Genomic DNA, 22,173 nt, shown 5'->3' with positions numbered 1-22,173 from the left:
AATTAATTATATTGAATCTAACATGAAACATCGTAATCTACTCCCTTCGTTCCAAATTAAGACATTTGTATATTTTACTATATATTTAGGCATATTATATGTTTAGATGCATAACAAAAGCTATGTATCTAAAAAGGCACAACATTTTATAATTTAAAATAGAGGGAATACTTCAATATTGGTCCCTCCACATAAAAAAATGTATCAAAGCCAAACTCTTCTAATGATTACGACGTATCATCTCTCAAATTAGTGCAAAAGCCCATTTCCTCTTTTTTTATATCTTTGTTCTTTTTAACCACTTTGTAACTAATACTTGAAATCTTTAGTAAATATTTTACATGAGGGTACCGAAGCAATCATGTTCCCCCATCTGCGCCTAAGAGTGGAATGGTCAACAAGAGATCGTTTTCGTTTTCACATAGATAAAAAATTCTCAGACTCTAGACTAGGAATGGCAACGGGTACGTACCCGATGGGTACTGGCCACCCGTACTCGCACTCGTATGATCAAAACCTATTCTATCGGTTTACCCGCGAAAGCAGACGGGTAAGAAATTCATTCCGTACCTGCACCCGACGGTAATTCTTACCCGACGGGTATTCCATACCCGAAAATATACCCGAGTTCAACAGAAATATAACAACTTTCAGCAAGTTAAATATCACAACTTCTAGGAAATTAAACATAACAACTTCCAGCAAATTAATAGCAGCACTAGTAGCACATCAGTCGCTCAACACTTCTCACGTTCAGCCAATCAGTTCACGGGCTATATGGGCTAAATTACTTAGGTTGCTTAATCATTTTGCGGGTATTTCTTACCCACGGGTACGCATGTATGGGTACTACTATTCCACACCCGTACCCGCCATACCCGATGGGTAAAAGATTTCACCCAATAACGTACCCGCGGGTATAAAATCCATTCCATACCCGCGTTCTTATCGGATAAAACCCGTCGGGTACTCGGGTTTCGGGTAGCCATTGCCATTTTGACTCTAGACCTCTATAAAGCTATCTAGATGTAGAAGGCACAACACTCAAATATGTTAGCCCTCCAATGCATATATCGTGGCTCCTTCTTCCATCTCTAGCAGCACATAGTAGCAACTTCTGTCTTCTTCACTCATGCATTCATTTTTTCTTGCAACTGCCACACCACTAAAAGTCTGTTTAGTAGAGATCCATAACATATTTTAGATTCTCTAAGAAATGTTTCTTTGAGAAATAGAATCGCTTCCTCAAACCATTTAGCTGGTTGGTTGGATTCCGATTTTGAAAGAGAGAAGAATGTGGTGGAATAGACCAAAGTGCAAGTTTTTTCTTGAGTTACTTCAGGACAAACTAAAGCATTTTAAGATATTTGTACTGTTCTGTTTTGTTTATATCAATAAAAGCACAGCTCCTGTTTCCTAAAAAAACAAACTAAAGCATTTACAACCATGAGCAAAAAATATTGTGGCAATACCTGTGATTATCATCAAAAGAGAGGAGAGGTCCAAAGGTTGGAGGAGTGGAACAGTGCGAAACCAGGCCATCGGTGTTTTGAGCTTAGAAAAAGAAAACGTGAAACCATTAAGTTCCTTTTAGATTTTTAGTCTGAGAAACCTGTTGGAGCCAATTCTGGTGATTCAAATGAGAAACAGAAAATGTTTAAACCAGCCAAACATACCTTAAAATGTAATGAAAGCCTCAGTGCACCACTCTTATTATATGACCCTAGCTGCCTAAATCAACTCTTAACCCTGACTTGTTGGATTCTTTGGCGTAGACTGAAAATAATTGTCTTTAATTGTATAACAAGGAGCCAAATTGTATTTGACAAATGTTGACAAAAAAAACTCATCTAAAGGCCTTATTCAAATATTAGCTTCGGGTTCTAGGTCCACTTTGCATCGGCCATGGGCTTCTGCGCATCCTTTGAGTGACCTTTTATTTCATGAATTGAGTTATGAGATGAGGTGATTTTGTACGTAAAGTCGATTGGGTCGTTGGCATATGATTTTTGTATTAGGATGGTCATAGGAAGCATTTTTGGTCTAAAATCATTTTTTTATCCTACCCCGCAAAATGCCTAGATCTAGTCATAACATCTGCTTTTCTAAAGCGGCTATATAGCATATCTAAGAGCATCTCCAAGAGATTGACTAAGAAAACTAGCCAACTTTACTGATTTAGCTACTCTCTAAAATATATTTAACTCAAAAATATTAGAGTACTACACCAGACTCTGTAAAAACAGGACTCTCCATATTCAAAAGTGCCACTCCATCAACTAGCATCCAATCAACAAAACATGCAGGGTAGCCGATTAACAAAGCATGCAAGCATGAAACACCGACCGCACAAGAGGCTAGAAGCGAGAGATATACTATTTAAAAGTAGAGAGCAAATAAAGTGAGATGAAGAGCTACTAAATTTATAGAGTTGTTTATAGAGTGTTGGAGATATTTTTCCTTTAAAAATAAATTGACTAATGTCGCTCTAATGTAGCTACAAGCTAAAAAAACTACATTGAGCGCAAGGCCACTGTTGACACCTATAGACTGTAGCCATGTTGCACCAGGTGCCATCATATTTGTTAGGGAAAAAACAAAGTGAAATCTAAAACTTTATTAATAAATAATATCTATATCTATATCAATAATAAAATAAAGGTTTCTTCCAACATGTGTTTTTTATTCCCAAAGTACCTCTACACCCTCCATGTCCCATTGTGACTGGGACTTACTTATGTGTCAGAATGACTTACACATAGTGATAATACGACATCTGATTTTAAATGTACTAGATCCCCTTACAACGGACGAACATATTTACTAGTAGTAAAAAAACGAAATGTCATACATGCACATCATGTTGTGAGCAAACAACATCACAACATATGAGGGTGTATTGGTCCTAGCTATAGTCTAGGATAACTATAAGTGTGGCAAGCTATAAAACAATGCCAAAAGAAATTTTATCATGCTTTTTTACACTACGACACATAAAACTAAAAAAAATATTAATTCAATTTATTTGTGAATAACCAATGCTACATTTGATCAAACTCGCCTAGGATAAAATGTGACTAGCAATCAAACACCGCCATGTATATACTGATTTATAAGGTATTGTTTGGGTATAGTCGGATTTGCATCAATCCACATGTGTTGGAGTGGATTGGAGTGAAACTTGAACTAAATTTCACCCCAATCCACTCTAACATAACATATATGGATTAAGGTGAATCTGACGTCATGTAAAGAAAAGAGTAAAGGGCACGTAGGTTGCGTCAGTTTCTCTGGTCTCAACCAATTCAGCACTCGGCCACTTGGGTTTAACAGCTCTCAGCTCTTCTCCCACACTGCAGTTGCGTCCATCCGGATCGGTTGGCCCGTCGCTGCAGCCGCGACCGAACTGCCCAGATGTTCACGTCGAATCCACCAAAAATCCAGCGCCCTCCTGCTACCAGCACGCACCACTGCCGCCTACTACCACCCGGCGTCCCTCCGTCTCCACGCGTATCTTATCATGGTTCTCTCCCCTGCCCACTGCCTAGCTCCCTTGCCTTGCACATCTCGGCAAGCATCCTCCAGCAAGGATCCATCTGTTTATCACCCTCATCGGTGGAAAAAAATCGACTTCTTTTCATGCATGTTGCCTGCTTGACGCGAGTTTATCGACCCCGCCATGAACGGGAGCAAGTGTGACATCAGACGACGACGCAAGTGGAGGCCATGGCGGTGGTGGCTCGTCGCTTCGTGGGTTCTAGCGGTGTTCCTGCAGCGGGGCGGCGCCGCGGAGGTGACGGAGCTGGACCTGGAGGAGCGCCGTGACGAGCGGCGCGACCTGCTGGTGCTGCGCGACACGCTGCGGTCGGCGCTGGACCTGCACTCCAACTGGACGGGTCCTCCGTGCCACGGCGAGCGTAGCCGGTGGCGCGGCGTGTCGTGCGACGGCGACGGGCGCGTGGTCCGCGTGGCGCTCGACGGCGCGCAGCTCACGGGCACGCTCCCGCGTGGCGCGCTCCGCGCCGTGTCGCGCCTCGAGGCGCTGTCCCTGCGCGGGAACGCGCTCCACGGCGCGCTCCCGGGGCTCGACGGCCTGCCGCGGCTCCGCGCCGTCGACCTGTCCAGCAACCGGTTCTCGGGCCCCATCCCGCGCCAGTACGCCACGTCGCTGCGGGACCTCGCGCGGCTCGAGCTCCAGGACAACCTGCTCAGCGGCACCCTCCCGGCGTTCGAGCAGCACGGCCTCGTCGTCTTCAACGTCTCCTACAACTTCCTCCAGGGCGAGGTCCCCGGCACCGCCGCGCTGCGCCGGTTCCCCGCGAGCGCGTTCGACCACAACCTCAGGCTCTGTGGCGAGGTTGTGAACGCCGAGTGCCTGGAGGGCCCGACGACGTCGTCCGGTGCTCCAGCGTATGGAAGCAGCGGCAGCAGTCCGGTCGTCGTGAGGCCGCCGGCTGGCGACGGCGGTCGGGCGGCACGGAAGCACGCGCGGTTCAGGCTGGCGGCGTGGAGCGTCGTGGCGATCGCCCTCATCGCGGCGCTGGTGCCGTTCGCGGCTGTGTTCATCTTCCTGCACCACAGGAAGAAAAGCCAGGAGGTCCGTCTCGGCGGCCGTGCCAGTGCCGCAGGTGACAATTCGGATCACTTCCTCTTTCCTCTGCAAAGGCCTTCTTGTTTCTGACGGGGACTTGTTCTCTGTACAATGCGAAAGTGACGGCGGCGGAGGACATCAAGGACAAGGTGGAGGTGGAGCAAGGCCGAGGGAGCGGCAGCCGGAGCACGGAGTCCGGCAAGGGGGGCGAGCTGCAGTTCTTCCGCGAGGACGGGCAAGCCAGCTTCGACCTCGACGAGCTCTTCCGGTCCACGGCGGAGATGCTCGGCAAGGGGCGGCTGGGGATCACGTACCGGGTGACCCTCCAGGCCGGCCCCGTCGTCGTCGTGAAGCGGCTGCGCAACATGTCGCACGTGCCGCGCAGGGACTTCACGCACACCATGCAGCTCCTGGGCAAGCTCCGGCACGAGAACGTCGTCGACCTCGTCGCGTGCTTCTACTCCAAGGAGGAGAAGCTGGTCGTGTACGAGCACGTTCCCGGGTGCAGCCTCTTCCAGCTCCTGCATGGTACGTCGTCCGGGACGCGTGCGTGTCGTGTCGGCTGAGATGATGGTCGCCATGAAGAAAGCTTTGCTTTGTTGTGTTTTGCAGGAAACAGAGGCGAGGGGAGGACGCCGCTGCCGTGGCCGGCGCGGCTGTCGATAGCGCAGGGCATGGCGCGCGGGCTGGCGTACCTGCACAAGTCGATGCCGTACTTCCACCGGCCGCCGCACGGCAACCTCAAGTCGTCCAACGTGCTCGTCTTCTTCTCGGCGGCTGCCAATGGCGGACAGCAGAAGCAGGCGGTGCCGAAGCTGACGGACCACGGCTTCCACCCGCTGCTCCCGCACCACGCGCACCGGCTGGCGGCGGCCAAGTGCCCCGAGTTCGCGCGCCGCGGCGGCAGGCGGCTGTCGTCCCGCGCCGACGTGTACTGCCTAGGCTTGGTGCTGCTGGAGCTGGTGACGGGGAAGGTGCCCGTGGAGGAAGACGGCGACCTGGCGGAGTGGGCGCGGCTGGCGCTCAGCCACGAGTGGTCCACGGACATCCTCGACGTGGAGATCGTCGGCGACCGGGGACGGCACGGGGACATGCTCAGACTCACCGAGGTCGCTCTCCTCTGCGCCGCCGTCGATCCCGACAGGCGGCCCAAGGTGCAGGACGCCGTCAGGATGATCGACGAGATCGCCGACGGCGACGGATCAGAGCTAGATCGTCGTTGAGCTAGCTCTATGACTACGACGATGCAGGGTGTGGGCTGGTCGACATGATCTTCTTGGTTTCGAATTTATTTGATTTGTATGTCAAAAACACAAAATCGTTTCGCTTTCAGTTTTTCTTCCCTTTTCAATTGTAACATTGCAATCGAGCAGGAAGTACTGCATCGATGCTCCCTGATCGATTTCTCTGGTGCAATCAGAGAAAAGGACCATGAACTCGTGAAGTTCGTATCTGTTAGCACTGAAACTTATACCTCAGGTGATTTGAGGCTCTTAGAGTTGCATCTCTAATTTCGTGCTTAGCTGGGGATGAGTGAGCTCTGGTGCGCATTTTAGTTCCAGACATTTTTTGTATGTAGGTCTAGAACGAAGGAGAACGTTCTTTGCTTGATGATGAAACTAGCATGAGGTACACTGGTGCATCAACCATCAGATCAAAGATATCATGCTTGCATCATAGTCGTGCACATTCAAGCTACAGAATTAGGCTGATGTGATTTATCTGTGCTCATCCAATTGCTACGCTTGCGGAAGATTGGCCTCGTTTAGTTCACCCAAAAACAAAAAAAAATTCAAGATTTCCCGTCACATCGAATCTTGCGGCACATGCATGAAGTATTAAATATAGATAAAAACAAAAACTAATTACACAGTTTACCTGTAAATCACGAGACGAATCTTTTGATCCTAATTAGTTTATGATTGGACAATATTTACCACAAACAAACGAAAGTGCTACAGTAGCGAAATCCAAAAACTTTTCGCATCTAAGCAAGGCATGCACCCAAAAACCCAAAACTTTACAAGATTCCCCATCACATCGAATCTTACGGCACATGCATGGAACATTAAATATAGATAAAAAGATAACTAATTGCACAGTTTACCTGTTGTAACATCCTTGATGTTACGAACACTAAAACTGGATCATGTCATCATAAGCATTGCAAAGCATATTTGTTAAGCACATCATTATGCATCAACTTAAAATAAGTTTATTTTGGTTGATTGTGCTTAGGGAATTAAAGTGTGTTTATCTTGTGAAGTGATGCTTGTGATGGTTGTTTAATCCCTAGTTAAGGAGGGTTGTAGGGAGGCAGCTAAGAAAAACCCCTAATTTTAACCCTAGTTTTTACCCCTTTTTGTGTAACTTAAAAACTAAGCAAAACCTGGGGATGAGTTAAAAAGCAAAGTTGTAGATCATGTCAATATGTACAACTTTGGTGTTTTGAGTTTTTGAAGTTTCAACACAAAATTTAAAGTAATTTTGAAAATACAGATTTCCAGAAATTGTCCCCTTTTCCAATTTGAATCCCCAATTCAAATTCTGTTTGGACTCTTGAAAAGTGGCCAACATGAAAGTTGTAGAGCTCCTCAATTTGGACAACTTTTATTTGGGGATTTTTTCAAGTTATTCAGAAAAATCAAAAGTAATTTTGGAATTTCTATTCTGCCCCAATTCAAATTGGAATTTTTCCCCAAATTGGAATTTGAAATTCAAACTGTTTTGATCAAATTTATCACTTTCCTTTCAAAATCTGAATTTGAACCTAAAAGGAATGTTTTAGTAAATTTTGTGCTGCACATTTCCTGTTTTGGTAGAATTCTAAGTTTTTACACAAAATAAAAAGTAATTTGGTAAATAAGGAAGAAGGGGATAAGAACACGCTACAGTGCTTTAGGAACAGAGCACCGCGACCCTGCCCAGCACCCCTGCTCCCCCACGTTGCCATGGGCATGGCTGGCACGCAGCTGCTTGCCTAGTTGATGTCACCATGAGATGGACGAGTCGAAGGCGTTTTTCTCTCCAGTCCTGTCCACCGTCCTAAACTTGCAGTCGCCTTTTTCTCTGCACACGGCTTGACGCCGGCGAACTTGCTCGGCTGCCCCAAGTCCGCTCACCCACTTGCTACCGAGTCAAGTTGAGAGTCCCAGCAACTCCGCCTTGCGCTTTCGCTGCCCTAGCACCCAGCCAACCATCCCCTACCTCCCTCAAAGCTCTGGCTGAGCCCTTCTTCCCCAACTCTGGTAGAAGCATCGCCGCCCGTGGCCAGAGCTCCTCCAACTTTCCCCGTAGCTGCCAAGTGGCTCAGCAGACTCGAAGTGAGCTTCTGAATCTTTTCGTAGCTTTAGTTTTATCTCTACTGCATCATGGTGGCCGGCCCATCGCTGCGCCACCGTACCGTTGCTTCCGGTGCCGCTGCCCGCGCGGCCAGGCCACCTCGAGCCATTGCGGGACAAGCTACGGCCACCAACAGGTGCGCACTAGTCCAGGCAAGCTTCCCCGCTGCTACAATGCCGCCGACGAGCACTCCAACGCCGAAACCACGATCTCCGGCGAGGTCCCCTGTTTCCAGTTCGCGACCAGGGACTTCGAGCGACAATTTGATGTTCTCCAGGGGTCTAATTGCACAGACTGTGACTCAGGTGAATAGTGCTATAAGGACTTGTTTGTAGATGTTTTGTTGAATATTTGAAAATTCATATCTGGAGTTTGGTAACTCCAATTTTGGTGAACCAAATTTTGTTGTGCTCCTTGAGTTGTCTAGTTTTTATTAAAAATATGAAAATGACCATGTTTTGTAGTAAAATAATTGGTTATGATTTATGCCTTTTAATTATGTTTAAAAAGGAGAAATTCATATCTCTTTCTGTGTAGCTCCTTTGGGCCTGAAATTTTTATGGTGTTCTCATGATGTTATGTGAGTGTTGCAGTAAAACTTTCATGTTTAGTGGATGATATATGGTTAAGTTATTATTTTATCTTGTTTAGTGCTTATTAAATTGTCTATAATTAAACTAAAAAAATTAATAAATATAAAATATGGTTCCTGTACCTTTATATGAGGTTGTTATATCATACAGATACATAATTTAGCTATGTGTTTGTAGAAAATGTTGAGTTTCTTATTTATCTTGCTGTTACATGCTTTCTTTCGATGGAAATTTATCTTTTTCATGGAAATTGCTATACTTATCCAAATGGCATGAAATTTATACAGTAGACTTTGGAGAACATATATGAGCTGCTGTAGTTTTCTCAGAATTTACTGTGTACTTTTGATACATGGTTATTACTTTGTCTATTTACCTAAATAAATTAATTAGCTTATTTTTTCAAATTAGGGTTTGAGTGCTTTTGGGATTGTATGATGACCTAAGGTCATTAACCTTAATGACCTTTGGCACTTAATTATTGTTTGATGTTAATACTTAATTACTGCCATTAATATTTAATTAAGAATTGAATAAGATAAATAGAAAACCTAATCATTTTAGGTTTTGATTGATCTTTGGGATTGATTGACAACTAGTGGTTACTTGGCATGATATGCTCCCTGGTTATGGATTATTTCATATTAATGATCTTTGTTGTCTAATAGCTACACAACATTACTTAATGAAGATGATAAAATTTGTTTAGTAGTAATCTATGTTTTGATAACTAAGTTAGTTTGTTTCTATACCGTGAAGGTAAGTTGTACTCGAGATAGTTATGTTTGTTGTTTTCATCCAAGAACATGTAACCTGTCTTTATCATGTCATGAGTATCTCATTGATCATGCATATGCACCTCTACGTGTAGACTACGCTCCGGAGGAATCTGATCCTCAGTGGGTTGCTTCTGAGTTTGTGGATCCATCTGGTTTTTCTGAGTTGCCGGACTTCCCTTCCCACCAAGGCAAGCCCCAGACATTAAACCCTATCCTTGTATTTTCATAAAGTTATTTATATCACTTGAGTTAATATGATGCATTAGGTAAATAGGAGTTGGATGAATCCTATTTGCTGCATTACCTACCTTGGTGATTCTTATATTAACTTTGATACCTGTTTATGAAAATGCTTAGTATGCTTAGCCCTGCTTATTAGATAGGTTTTCAAATGAGAAAGTTTGAAGGGTTGTTGTGGAATACTTTTACGGTCAATAATGTTTCAACTTGAGACCGGTCGGTGGACTTGCTTTAAGAATGGAGTCTTAAAGTAGTGTCTCCAACTGTGACGATTAAGGACCGTTCCGTTGATGGCCTGCTGTGATTGAGACCTTTGAGTACAGCCCACATGCGATGGTAAGCCTTACCTATAGCTATTCCGATACTTGAGAACGGCTAACCGCGTACTGGGAGTGGAGAGATGGCGGGAGTAGCGTGTACCCACCTTACGGATCTGAGATGACCGGGAAACATCTAGATTGGCTGTAGGATGGTGGTGTACTGTACTCCCGGGTGACGCTGGACCCGTTCTTGTATGGGAGGATCTATAGAAATAGGTTGACATATGCAAGATTAAGTTCTACATATGTCGTGTGGTACTGAATCCCCAGCTGGGTTTAATCGATTCGAATCGTCGTGTTTCCTCAGATATGGAGCCTCAATCCTCACCCCATCATCGTAGTAATAAATGGATCTTTGGTATAAGAAAGAGGTGGTATGCTTATGAAAGTTTGATAATAGTTTTGGTTAGTCATAAATGATGATCTTGAGTTAAAACTTGAAAGTAGGTTTTACTCTTAATAAACTTTTATGCAAAAGAAATGCTTTGATCTTGCTAAAGCCTTACTTTGAATCCCTATAGCCTGCATACCTGAGTCTTCACCTATTTTCTAGTCGGTTAAGTCTTGTTGAGTACTTTTGTACTTAGGGTTTTATAACCCCTATTGCAGGTGCTGACTTATGCTGCTAATGGAGGTCATGTCGGTGGGCACGACATGATTTGTCCACCTCTTCTACCTTAGAAGCTTCACCTAAGTTGCTTCCGCTACTCTACACACCTTTTGGAAATTTAGTTAAGGTTGTACTTCATCATATTTTGTAAATTAAGTTATAAATCTTCCGCACTCCGATGTAAGTTCTTTTTGTAACAAAGATGGTAATGTTGTGGTAACTCCATGTTGATCCTGTATGAGTTAAAATGTGAATCATTCGGGGTCCTCCGAGGGCACCCGACAGACTATCCAAGTTATATGACTCTCATGTGCAGTAGTCAGAGGCCTTAAGGACAATGTCAAGTGCATGTGGGCCATATAATTAGGGTGGTTCTGCCACACCTGTAAATCACAAGATGAATCTTTTAAGCCTAGTTGCTCCAAGATTGGATACTATTTGTCAAATAAAGACGAAAGCGCTACAGTGTCAAAATCCAAAAAGTTTTTGGATCTAAACAAGGCCTTAGTTTCATGCACAACTAAAATTTTCAACTTCTCCTAGTCATATGGACTTCTTCTAGTGTTCTAGCATTCAAAATTTAATACAAACGTTCGCTAGTAAATGTCTCCTAGTGAAGATTTCCTAGTGTTATGACTAGTATTAGTGTTTTATTACTAATTAAAAATATTAGGAGAATTCTACTAATTTGGTAGTGATGTAGAAGGTATTTTGCATTGAAAGTTTTTCACATTTCCTATATGTCAATTGCCTAAATTCGTTGTTTTGTTCAGGCCATGTGTGGGCTGGTTGTGTACAGAAATGACTCACATTCTTGCTGTTGGAATCCAGCCCTTTCGCTTGTCTTATCAGCGATACTTTTCTGCTAGCTAGTAGTGTTTTTCTCTCATAATAAATCAGTCAACAGTAATTTTAGCCATGACTTTTCAGATCAACGAACAGAAAATAGGCACCTGAAATATAGCTGGCCCAAAAGATTTTCTTTCTCTACGGTTTCCTATAGAACATTACTTTCTCAGTCTATAAATAAAGCATTTAAACATTGTCTAATTATAAAGTATCCTAGCTGAACTAACTCTTTAAATCACAAATCACATGCATACCTGTGCGTGTACCACAAGTACTAAATATGCTAAACACATGGTATCTTCACAGTTAAGGGAGGATAAATGTGTCAATTGTTTTTACCAAATTTCAAAAATAATTTGTTTTAAATTTCGTAGGATGTCTTCTATTCCAGGATGAAGGGGGTATTTTTTTCTATCGAAGTTGTAGGGACATGCCAAGGCCTGTTTAGTTCTAAAAAAATTTGCAAATTTTTTTAGATTTTCCGGCACATCAAATCTTACGGCACATGTATGAAGCATTAAATGTAGATAAAAAAATAACTAATTGTACAGTTTTACTGTAATTTGTGAGACGAATCTTTTGAGCTTAGTTAGTTAATAATTGGACAATATTTGTCAAATACAAACGAAAGTATTACAGTGTCTATTTTATAAAAAAATTTAGAACTAAACCAGGCCTTGAATTTCTTTTTGACAAGGACCGAGGCCCAAATTAACCTATCTAACTTGAGTGCGATCCTCTTTACCAACTCAGTTGAGATGCGATATGCAAACTCCACTAGAGCACGACACATGATCCTAGTTGCGTATAGCCGCAAAAACTAGTTCGACTCATCAAACGATCTCATACATCAACGAAAACAGTATATTACAGCGAATTGAGCGTAGCAGCTGGTTGAGTTTCTTGTCGTGAAACTTGTCTATCCAGATTTAAGTCCTTGATTTGATACGGGTGTTCATATTTTGCTGGATTTATTCTAAGATTTAACAATGCTTTTTTCAGTGGTAGCTTAGTAGATGACGTGCCCGCCGACAGTGAGGCGCATTTGGTGACTTCGTCAATCTCAAAATTTGTCGGTCTAACTTAGTTCTTCGGAGGTGCTTATAGAGGTAGGGTGTGCGTGCGTACGTTTATAGGGGTGAGTATGTGCTCGTGTATGAGCGTCTGTGTTTGCAATTTGGTCTCATAAAAAAACATATATTTACAAATCTTATCAAATTGATAAGTTATTATACGATATTTACAAATCTTACCATGTTTTTTTCCTAGGTTGAAGAACCTATGTTGCGATCTAACTTCTGCTCTCTGACACTCTCATCTCAGTGTATATATGAGTATCATGTCTCTTGTTTGCTGTGTTTTAGTGCATAGTAGATGAGTTAACTAGCTAGCTAGTTTCCACCTGATGAGTTTGTTGAATTTATTCGGAAGCTCCGTGCAAACGGTGCAATGCAAATTGCAAATACAAAATATTCTATGTGGTAGATTGGTAATTGTTACATTCAAATCTAAACATTATGGTTTGTATGTGATAGCACTTAGCCTTGGTGAATAGCACTACTTGAGAGCTTAGATATTATAAATCTTACTCTACGGTCTATAATGCTAATGCTGTCAACTTCAATAATACCTTAATTCTAATGTCTTTCATTACTGTTCATACACCTAAAGTGTTTGTCTTTTTGATGATAGTGAGCAGTTAGTTTCCTAATTTGATTATTCCGTGGAATTGCCTATACAGTTTGCTGATCTGTAACAAATCTGTAGCATGCAGGCCAGACAAGTTCAAAGACCAACCCAATACTGGACCCCCGATTGAAAACCGGCCTGTGGGCCGTTGCCAAATCCCGATCAGGGTCTGTACTAGCAAAGGATTTGTTTTGGCCAGAGAGTAGTTTCGGCTTGTTTGACTAGCCAGGACAGCGATTTCGCATGCATGCCATATATGTATCCGTAGGGAAAACGTACACGTACTGGCCGTAATGTGCCCGTGACCTGGCAGTCTGGAACACGGATAGAGATGAGCACGTACGGGAGCTCGCACGCACCAGCGTCCAGCGGCGCGTACGCATGGACGGGACGTGCCGCCCCGCTGGCCCGCTGCGCCCACACGTGGCGCGGCGCCGCGCCCGGCTCGGCCACGTTATAAGCCACGCGCGACGGCCGTCGCCGCACCTCCTGACTGCACACTCGTCGTCTGCTCTTTAACGCCGCTACCGCCGCAGCTGCAGATTGAAACGAAGACGCACGCGGCTACTACAGGCTGCAAGAAGAGGCAGCAGGTTTTTGCTTGCGTTTTTTGAGCTTTTTTTGGCGGCGGCGACATCATGAGCACCGGCGCGCGGCCGGGGCGGCGGTTCACGGTGGGCCGGAGCGAGGACGCCACGCACCCGGACACCATCCGCGCCGCCATCTCCGAGTTCATCGCCACCGCCATCTTCGTCTTCGCCGCCGAGGGCTCCGTCCTCTCGCTCGGTACGTACGCCCGCCGCGACCCGCCCGCGCGCGCGTCAACCTCATATATCAGATCAGTCTCGCATATGAATCATGTTCGTCGATCATCTCATCTGTGTTGTGTTGTGTTTGTGTGCAGGGAAGATGTACTACCACGACACGGCGAGCACGGCGAGCGGGCTGGTGACGGTGGCGCTGGCGCACGCGCTGGCACTGGCCGTGGCGGTGGCGGTGGCCGTCAACGTCTCGGGCGGGCACGTGAACCCGGCCGTCACGTTCGGCGCGCTGGTCGGCGGCCGGATCTCGCTCGTCCGCGCGGTCTTCTACTGGGTGGCGCAGCTGCTGGGCGCCGTGGCCGCCACGCTCCTCCTCCGCCTCGCCACGGGCGGCGCCCGCCCGCCCGGGTTCGCGCTGGCGTCCGGGGTCGGCGACTGGCACGCCGTGCTGCTGGAGGCCGCCATGACGTTCGGCCTCATGTACGCCTACTACGCCACCGTGGTCGACCCGAAGCGCGGCCACGTCGGCACCATCGCGCCGCTCGCCGTGGGGTTCATGCTCGGCGCCAACGTGCTGGCCGGAGGGCCGTTCGACGGCGCCGGGATGAACCCGGCGCGGGTCTTCGGCCCCGCGCTCGTCGGGTGGCGGTGGAGGCACCACTGGGTGTACTGGCTCGGACCCTTCCTCGGCGCCGGGCTCGCCGGGCTGGTGTACGAGTACCTGGTCATCCCGTCCGCCGACGCTGCGCCGCCGCACAGCACGCACCACCAGCCGCTCGCGCCGGAGGACTACTAGCTAGTCAAGTCGGCCGGGTGGCCGGCGCCGGTGGCGTCGTCTCCTTAGTTGGACCCAGTACGTCCTGTTGTCGTCATGTTTTGTTATGTATGCACGTGTCGGAAATTATGTTTGTGGTGTCGTGTGGAGTGGTTAATAAGGGGGGCATACGTGTTGTTTGGTCGCCCCACAGCGTTGGAGACGGTGAATCAGATGATGTACATCTCAACTTGTTACTAGTGTGTATGTAATAAATTCCAGGTAAAAATGGCAGGACTTGTATAGTATCATATGTAGTTCTGATTATCGTTTACTTGATAGTCATTTCTCATTAGCACATCGATGGCTCAGCTATGGGACGTCCGCTTAGCTAAGCACGAACATGACGAAAACGTTGATAGTATATATTTAGGCTATGGAAACATGTAAATTAATTATCAGATGAGTCCGTTTTTAAGCTTGTGTCCTATTTATATGTAGGCAATAGAAACATGTGCACTCTTTTTTTTTTTGAGAAAAAAACATGTGCACTCTTATTTTGTTTATGAATGATAGAGAAGAGAAAAATAAGAGAACTCGCGCTCTTATTTGGACATATTTTAGAACTTCGTAGAAAACTTATCAGTCTATTTTCAAAAGACATGATCCCATGCACAAATCTTATCTGAGTTGGTCTCAATCTTTGTTTCAATGCCAGTGCTGCTAAGTCACTATATTTTAGGCCGTTGGGCCGTATATTATGTTGGATCCATTAAGAATGAATTCGCCACGAACATATCAGATTTTGTTGAATTTAATTTAGCCATTGCTACTTTACTTTGCAGTGCGCATGTCAGCTAGACCACCCGTCTATGTACTTGTCCTCGAAATCTCACCACTACATGTGTTTTCATACATCTAGCAATTCTTGTCTAGAATTGTCCTCTGTAATGTCATGTTTTTTCTTTACTTCACACCCAAAATTTATTGTTTGGTCTCTTTACCCTTCTCTCTAATTCCAGTAGGCTTCTCGAGTTCGAGTGAGGTTGGGTTAAGGTGTGGAGAATAAATTTCTCTAAGAAGGTTGGTGTCAGGTTCTTAGAGGGATTTCTTTGACAATGTCCCTATACTTGTGTTGTAAAGCACATAGATGGGTGTCGAGATAGTTGTCCCTACGATAGTAGGCATTGTGGTGCAAATGACTTGGATATATGTAGGTTGAGGGAGAGGAGAGGTAGAGGGAGGGAGAGGCTTCATGCTTGGGTCCAAGCATTAGGTTCTGGTCCAACTCTTGGGGACATGTGATAGGCTATCAAATTGTCACTTGCATTATATGTTGGTGAGTAATCACACAAGCATCAATAAGTGGATTTAACTTGATTGAATAAAAAATTTATGTTTGAAAAAAAGGCACAAGTTAGGGTGTTATTTATAGTGTAGCCTTTGGCTATCTCTATACAATCCCGCTTTTAGTCCTAGTTCTGCTATTACATCTAAGTCTAGCCCCTATTACAATTAAGGGCAATTTTGCCATTGTGCAATGGGAAATACATTTTTACACCCTTCCTCTAGCTTCGTCGGATGATGTAAACCTTCTGGTCAAGAGGGATCTTTGTGAGTCAAATTCATGTTGTCTTCGTTTCGTCTGGCTTTCTCTTCGCCATATATCCCAAAGTGAGTCGTTCGCCTTCAGTCCCGTGTTCTTTAACTTCATCTTCTCGTACCTACTGTTAGCTTCACTCATTGGTCTTCATCGTTCTTGTCTGAAGGTTCTCCTATCTTGAATGCTTCCGCAAAGGTGATCATAAAAGCAGATACAGTTGCAAATTCGACGTTGTATTAGCTAAAATTCATTAAGTGACTTCGAGGACTACGTTGTCCAAGGTTAAACCCCCAACATTATATTATATCATACCTAAATAACTATTCAAAATATGCTATAAGAACTGACTTCAATACATGCATTTGTTATATTATTCTATTAAGATTTTTTTTACTTTAGCACGTTCAAACAACTACAATTAGTTTTTTTCAGCAGAACAGTTTAGTTTAGGGAGAATTAGTGTATGGCCCTGGAAAAGACTTTTCTTAGGTATATGACCCTCTTTTTTTTGAATTTGGCTCTATGGTCTCAGAACAAAATTTATTTGGCTCTATGATCTTTCAGTTTTGGACAGCTAACGATGTTAAGTCAGAGGTAAAAAGACCGTTTACCTCTAGCAAAAAAAAGTGTGGTTATGTATATATATATATATATACAATAAACCAATAAACTTTGTTTTTTTTATTTTAAGGGTACCGAGCCAAATTCGAAAAAAAGAATTATATATCTAAGACAAAATTTTTCCAGGACCCTACAACTAATTATCCCTTGAGTTTACTATAAAATGAGCTTGTGTGCATTGCTCCTTGTCAAAGTCTCATTGACCCACACACACCATTGGATTGGGAAACATGAATGAGCCCTAAGGCCTTGTTTGTATGTTGTCGGATTCACTTCAATCCATGTGTGTTGGTGTGGATTGGATGGAATTTAGTTCAAATTCCACTCCAATCCACCTCAACATATGTGGATTATATATCCAAACAAGGCCTAAGAGCAACTCCAGTCCAAATCCCTAAATTAAGCTCTTAAACTTTTATTTACAGGCTATGATAAAAAAAATAGGGGCTCAAATAAAGACCCAACTCCAATGGAAAAAACAGACCAAGTCCTTATCTCACATGGGATCCACCTGTCATTAACAAATCCTACATTAACTCCACCATTTGTAATTCTTGTCTTAATTTATGGGTGGGGAGAGGAAAGTGGGTGGGACCCACTGGATAGGGGGTTCTCGATGTAAGGTGCTGAAACTATAATTTGGGAGGGCATGGAAAATGGGAGCCCAAGTAGGAGACGGGTTGAAGTTGATTTTTTTAATCAAATCTAGATTTAGAATAGAGACTTGTTTACGAGGTGGGCTGGAGTTGCGTTGCTGTAAGGTGTCTTTTCCGCCCAAACCGTGGGCCTTGGGCTATCGTCGTGGTGTCAAAGGTGCCGGCACATCATTTCCTTTGGAAGAAGTCCACTTTAGGTCCCTCAACTTTCGCAAAAAGTCTGTTTTCATCCCTAAACTTTAAAACCGGGTAAAATACATCCCTCAATTTTTGAAACCATACATATTACGTCCCTGACATGGTTATGAGCGGTTTTGAAGGCAGTTTTATCTTTTTCATTTTTATTTATTTTGGCTGAATATTTGTAAAATTATAGTAAATCACATAAAATTCATAAAATAGTAAATCTGATTTTGTTGGACTCCAGATAAGTAGATCTACATAGTGAACATATAATATAGTATGCTTTAGTACAAAATTTTTATTGTAGCTTTAGAACTGTTTTTTCTATAATTAATTAGAATAATTCATAGCTATAGTTTGTATGGTCCAATTGTGGTGAATTTTTTATGTTAGACTAATTATTATATGTTTAAACTATGGTAAAAAATTCATACTCATTAGATCATGTATAACTTAGTTATAGATTTATTATAATTTAACAAGCATAAACTTAAATAAATCTATAACTAAGTAATACATGATTCAATATTTTTACTATAACTCAAACATAGAATAATTAGCTCACTATATAAATTTCATCACAATTAGACCATAGAAAATGTAGCTATAATTAGTCTAATTAATTACAGAAAAACATAGATCTAAAGATGTATCAAAAAAATTTGTACTAGAACATACTATATTATATATTCAATGTGTAGATCTACTGATCTGAAGTCCAACAAATTGAGTTTTCTATTTTATGATTTTTATGTGATTTACTATGATTTTTCAAAAAAAAAATCAACCAAAATAAATAAAAAGAAAAAGGTAAAACCGCTTTCAAAACCAGGTCAAGGATGCAATGTGCATGGTTTAAAAGTTGAGGGATGTATTTTGTCCGGTTTTAGAGTTCAGGGATGAAAATCTAACTTTCGCGAAAGTTGAGGGATCTAAACTAGACTTTTTCCTAATCAAGAAGGTAACCTTGGGCCTAGGCAAAGCATATGTGAAGTGAACGAATGCCCAACAACAAATACACAGGCCCACAGTAGAAATAGCAGCTAGCCAGCTTCCGACAGTTGTTGCGGGTGTGTTATCTCCGCGGCTGCGTGCGGTGTATATGCGCGGGTGTTTTCCGAGAGAAAAGGCCCGTCTCGGCCGGTTGCCCACATATCGTACGTCTGGTCTGGGACGGTGCATCGTGCACGTCGCATGTGTCGGACGACTACCAAGTGCACGTCCTTAGGGATCGACAAAACTGGGCAGCCCGCTCAGCTCAACTCGTTAATAGCTCGGTTTGGCTCATTTATATTTTTCAACGAGCTAAACCAGCATATTAGCTCATGTGCTCATGTAGTTCACAAGTCAGCTCACATCAACTATGAATTACTAGTATAATACCCGTGTTAATGCCACAGTTTTATTTCAGAGATGCACATAAAACACAATCAATGGTTTTGTTCTATATTTTAAGTTTTACATAATTGTATTTGAACATGTATACAATCTGAAAACACTTTTGCATAAGAATGAATGGTAAAATTATTTCTCGTATTAAACATCTAAGTTACGTTCTGTCTAAGTCTTTAATTACGATTTGGAGATCTTTAAGGAATTAATGAAACTTCTTCCATGTTTGCAAACACAAACTACTTTGGCAATTAACCAAACAACAACAAGGTTAAAAGACAATAAAATAATATGTTTTATTGTTTTAATATGAAATCAACTCGAATGTGTAAATCTGATTAAAATCACAGAAAAGCTTTACTTAATAGGACTGATAAAAATTAGTTGTTAGGCTAGGAGACGACATGAATATCAGGGATCTTGGTACAAGAAAATTCACTTGAAGCTAGATAGTACAAACGATAAACCATTAAGTATTAACCCGTAAAAATAAAATAGTTTACCAAGATGCCCAAAATAAAAGTATGAAGCACACGTCTAACAATATATATTCATATGAGTAAGCCTGGGCATTCGGGTTACCTGATTTTTTCGGGTCGGGTAATTCGGGTAATAAAAATTGTTACCCGATATTAGTTCCGAAAAAACACTACCCGCAATTTTGGATACCCGATAATTTGGGTTCGGGTATTCCCGATTTACCCAAATTTTCAGAAAATAACACAGTACACAAAATTTCAATAGCAATTTATATATAATTTTAGCAGCAAATTGTATAGAATTTCAATAGCATTTTGTAGACAATAATATATTACTATCACTTGTTCAAACAAAGAGAATTATGTTCTAATAAATTGATAAGTTCTAATATTTAACTAACAACACATGATAAATACAAAGACATAGATATATGTTTGGGTAATTCGGGTACCGGGGGATATTACCCGAATTATTCAAACTAATTTCAGGTAATCAAAATCGCTATCCGAATTTAGGACTGGGTACCTCGGGTTCGGGTAATTCGGATTCGGGTCTAGGTAATTTGGGTATGGGTAATGAGTATCGGGTAATTTGCCCAGACTTATATATGAGCACTGATAAAGTGGTATGATTATACATTATTGCAGCTGGGCCCTCTGGAAGCACATGATATGACTCATAATCATGATCTGTTGGCGAGACATTGTAGAGATCATATTAATTTAATTAATACATAAATATGCTCTATGCAAATACATATTTATTTTAGCGGATTTGTAACATGACTTATAAATGTTGTTGTAGTACCTTGTACATATTTATTGACCATATAAGTTTTTGTTGTGCAATCTATGTCCGCTTTCCATGGTATCTTCATCACTGTCCCAATCATCGTGTGTTGATTCAAATAGTTTATGATCAAATTCATCTTTATTGTTTGTGACATCTACATGGTTGTGGCGCCGCTTAGGTAAATGAACTTCTACAAATATTTTTAAAATAAGTATAATAGCATATATCCAAATGCCTTTTTTATATATAAAAAATAGCATTAGGCTCGTGCTCACCCGACTCACCGGAAGTGACTCTAAACCAGCATATTAGCTCATGCGACTGTCTCCAACAGTCCTCACCTAAAACACGAGATGTATTCTTGATTTAGGTCACCCACGAACAGAGAGTCAGGCAGCCAAACCTTTCGTTCTCCAACAGCTGGCCCAAACGCAAAATCCCGAGCACAGACAGTTTGCTTCGCGGGCGCACTGTGAATTTTTTCGCGGGAAACGAAGCTGCGAGCTAGTGCGGCAGTGTGGGTTCCTCGATGGCGTGTTTATTTTGCTGCCCTGGCTACGTGAAGGGACTCGAGGCCTTGACGGTGGCCTGCTCTGGCTCCAGGATCCGGAGCGACGCGAGCGCCCCGACCAAGAACGAATGCTCCAAATCATTCAGAAACGCTCCTGTCAGAGAACCAATCCATATGCAATCCGATCAATCCTCTTGCAACAATCCGATCATGTCCTCCCCAACCATAACCAAAAATCACAACAGCCACAATCCAAGGTCTCAACCGCACAAGAGCTGAGGCAGAGGTCTGAGCCCTGAGGGGCGACTGCATCCTGTAGGCACATGAGGCTTATCGGCTTGCCGTTCGGAGCCGCCGGGCGTGCAGGCATGCAAACAGGCGCCAGAGCGGCTGAGGCAACGACAGCGAGGCAAGTGGCAGATGGGAGCGAGAGGGGGATTCAGCGAGCGGCGTGGCCGGATTTAGGTGCAGCGTGCGGCGCCATGTGGCCTTGCCAGGTGCGAGCGGCCGAGGCCAAATCCACCGTGAAGAGAGGAGAGATGAAAGCGGGGACGAAGGGTGAGGTTGGAATGAGATCCATACCTGCCAAGCTTGCTCGGTGCAGATCTGGCCGATGGCGAAGCTTCCCTATCGCCGAGTGCGCTTTCCTGGTCTTTCCGTCTCCCACGAAACGGTTGTGCCGCAGATATTTCGCTTGAGGAGAGAGACAGAGAGAGAAGACGCATATATGGGTACCGCATTGGCTCAGACGTAAAATGGGTATCTTGTTTGCCTCGTCCGTTGGAGAGCGTTTTTTTCTCTCCACAAACACTGTGAACGACGCAATTTGGATTTGGGTCACGTTATAGGTAAGCTCTTGGAGACCGTCTGAGCTCATGTAGTTCACAGGTCAGCTCACATCAATTATGAATTATATATGCAATTAGTATGAAACATGGATGTATGTGTTGACATACTATAATATATTATCATACTTGTATATATGTCAGCACATTAATCAAGGACATGTATTGTTATCTAAACTATTATTGATGAGTTCTGCCTAAGGTTTTGTTTGGACATAATCGGATTCATATCATTTATATTTGGCATGTGTTGTAGTAGAACTTGAACTAAATTTCACCCCAATCTGTCTCAAAACATGTGGATTGAGGTGAATCCGATAACATCAAAACAAAACCTAAAACAGATTTCTCGTATAAGTTCACAATAAGTAATAATCATCATGTGCTCCATAAACTTCTCTAAGTTCTTAATGACATAACTATCGATATTTTTTTCTCATTTTTATCCTACAAGAACTTAATATTTAAGGATTAATACAATTTATTGATTGATTATATCTATGGGGATTGTTACAAATATTTGTGATTATCCTTTGTAAAAGGATGATCTCATCCCCATCGC

General features: G+C 43.1%; 3 protein-coding genes and 1 long non-coding RNA gene across 4 annotated transcripts; 3 read left to right on the top strand and 1 right to left on the bottom strand.

Moving 5' to 3' along the window:
• On the top strand, window positions 3,356–6,095 carry LOC8065823 (probable inactive receptor kinase At2g26730). Its single transcript, XM_021457552.1, has 4 exons — window positions 3,356–3,578; window positions 3,613–4,628; window positions 4,712–5,119; window positions 5,204–6,095. Exons 2-4 carry the CDS (start codon window positions 3,680–3,682, stop codon window positions 5,812–5,814), a joined length of 1,968 nt encoding a protein of 655 aa, XP_021313227.1. The 5' UTR covers window positions 3,356–3,578; window positions 3,613–3,679; the 3' UTR covers window positions 5,815–6,095.
• Window positions 7,543–13,473, top strand: LOC110430881. The gene is made up of 5 exons (XM_021449060.1): window positions 7,543–7,574; window positions 7,649–8,238; window positions 9,398–9,497; window positions 13,099–13,180; window positions 13,282–13,473. Exons 1-5 carry the CDS (start codon window positions 7,543–7,545, stop codon window positions 13,471–13,473), a joined length of 996 nt encoding a protein of 331 aa, XP_021304735.1.
• LOC8067104 (aquaporin TIP3-1) lies at window positions 13,486–14,839 on the top strand. The gene is made up of 2 exons (XM_002466977.2): window positions 13,486–13,799; window positions 13,918–14,839. The coding sequence occupies exons 1-2, from the start codon at window positions 13,652–13,654 to the stop codon at window positions 14,568–14,570; spliced, it is 801 nt and encodes a 266-aa protein (XP_002467022.1). The 5' UTR covers window positions 13,486–13,651; the 3' UTR covers window positions 14,571–14,839.
• Window positions 15,887–21,705, bottom strand: LOC110431927. The gene is made up of 2 exons (XR_002449402.1): window positions 21,349–21,705; window positions 15,887–16,315 (listed from the first exon to the last, which is right to left on the bottom strand). It is a non-coding gene; the product is annotated as an uncharacterized LOC110431927 (long non-coding RNA).

This window comes from Sorghum bicolor, chromosome 1 (assembly GCF_000003195.3).
Source record: "Sorghum bicolor cultivar BTx623 chromosome 1, Sorghum_bicolor_NCBIv3, whole genome shotgun sequence".
Taxonomy (NCBI): Eukaryota; Viridiplantae; Streptophyta; class Magnoliopsida; order Poales; family Poaceae; genus Sorghum; species Sorghum bicolor.
This window is presented reverse-complemented; position numbering and strand designations above follow the sequence as displayed.

What these genes read in the sequence shown, in the direction of transcription:
- LOC8065823 (XM_021457552.1), top strand. Translation starts at nt 3,680, where the DNA reads ATGAACGGGAGCAAGTGTGACATCAGACGACGACGCAAGTGGAGGCCA. An exon ending in CGGCCGTGCCAGTGCCGCAG is followed by an intron (nt 4,629 to 4,711) that starts GTGACAATTCGG and finishes ACAATGCGAAAG; the next exon opens with TGACGGCGGCGGAGGACATC. An exon ending in CCTCTTCCAGCTCCTGCATG is followed by an intron (nt 5,120 to 5,203) that starts GTACGTCGTCCG and finishes TGTGTTTTGCAG; the next exon opens with GAAACAGAGGCGAGGGGAGG.
- LOC110430881 (XM_021449060.1), top strand. Translation starts at nt 7,543, where the DNA reads ATGGGCATGGCTGGCACGCAGCTGCTTGCCTA. An exon ending in GGCACGCAGCTGCTTGCCTA is followed by an intron (nt 7,575 to 7,648) that starts GTTGATGTCACC and finishes CTAAACTTGCAG; the next exon opens with TCGCCTTTTTCTCTGCACAC. An exon ending in GTTGCCAAATCCCGATCAGG is followed by an intron (nt 13,181 to 13,281) that starts GTCTGTACTAGC and finishes ATGTATCCGTAG; the next exon opens with GGAAAACGTACACGTACTGG.
- LOC8067104 (XM_002466977.2), top strand. Translation starts at nt 13,652, where the DNA reads ATGAGCACCGGCGCGCGGCCGGGGCGGCGGTTCACGGTGGGCCGGAGC. An exon ending in GGGCTCCGTCCTCTCGCTCG is followed by an intron (nt 13,800 to 13,917) that starts GTACGTACGCCC and finishes GTTTGTGTGCAG; the next exon opens with GGAAGATGTACTACCACGAC.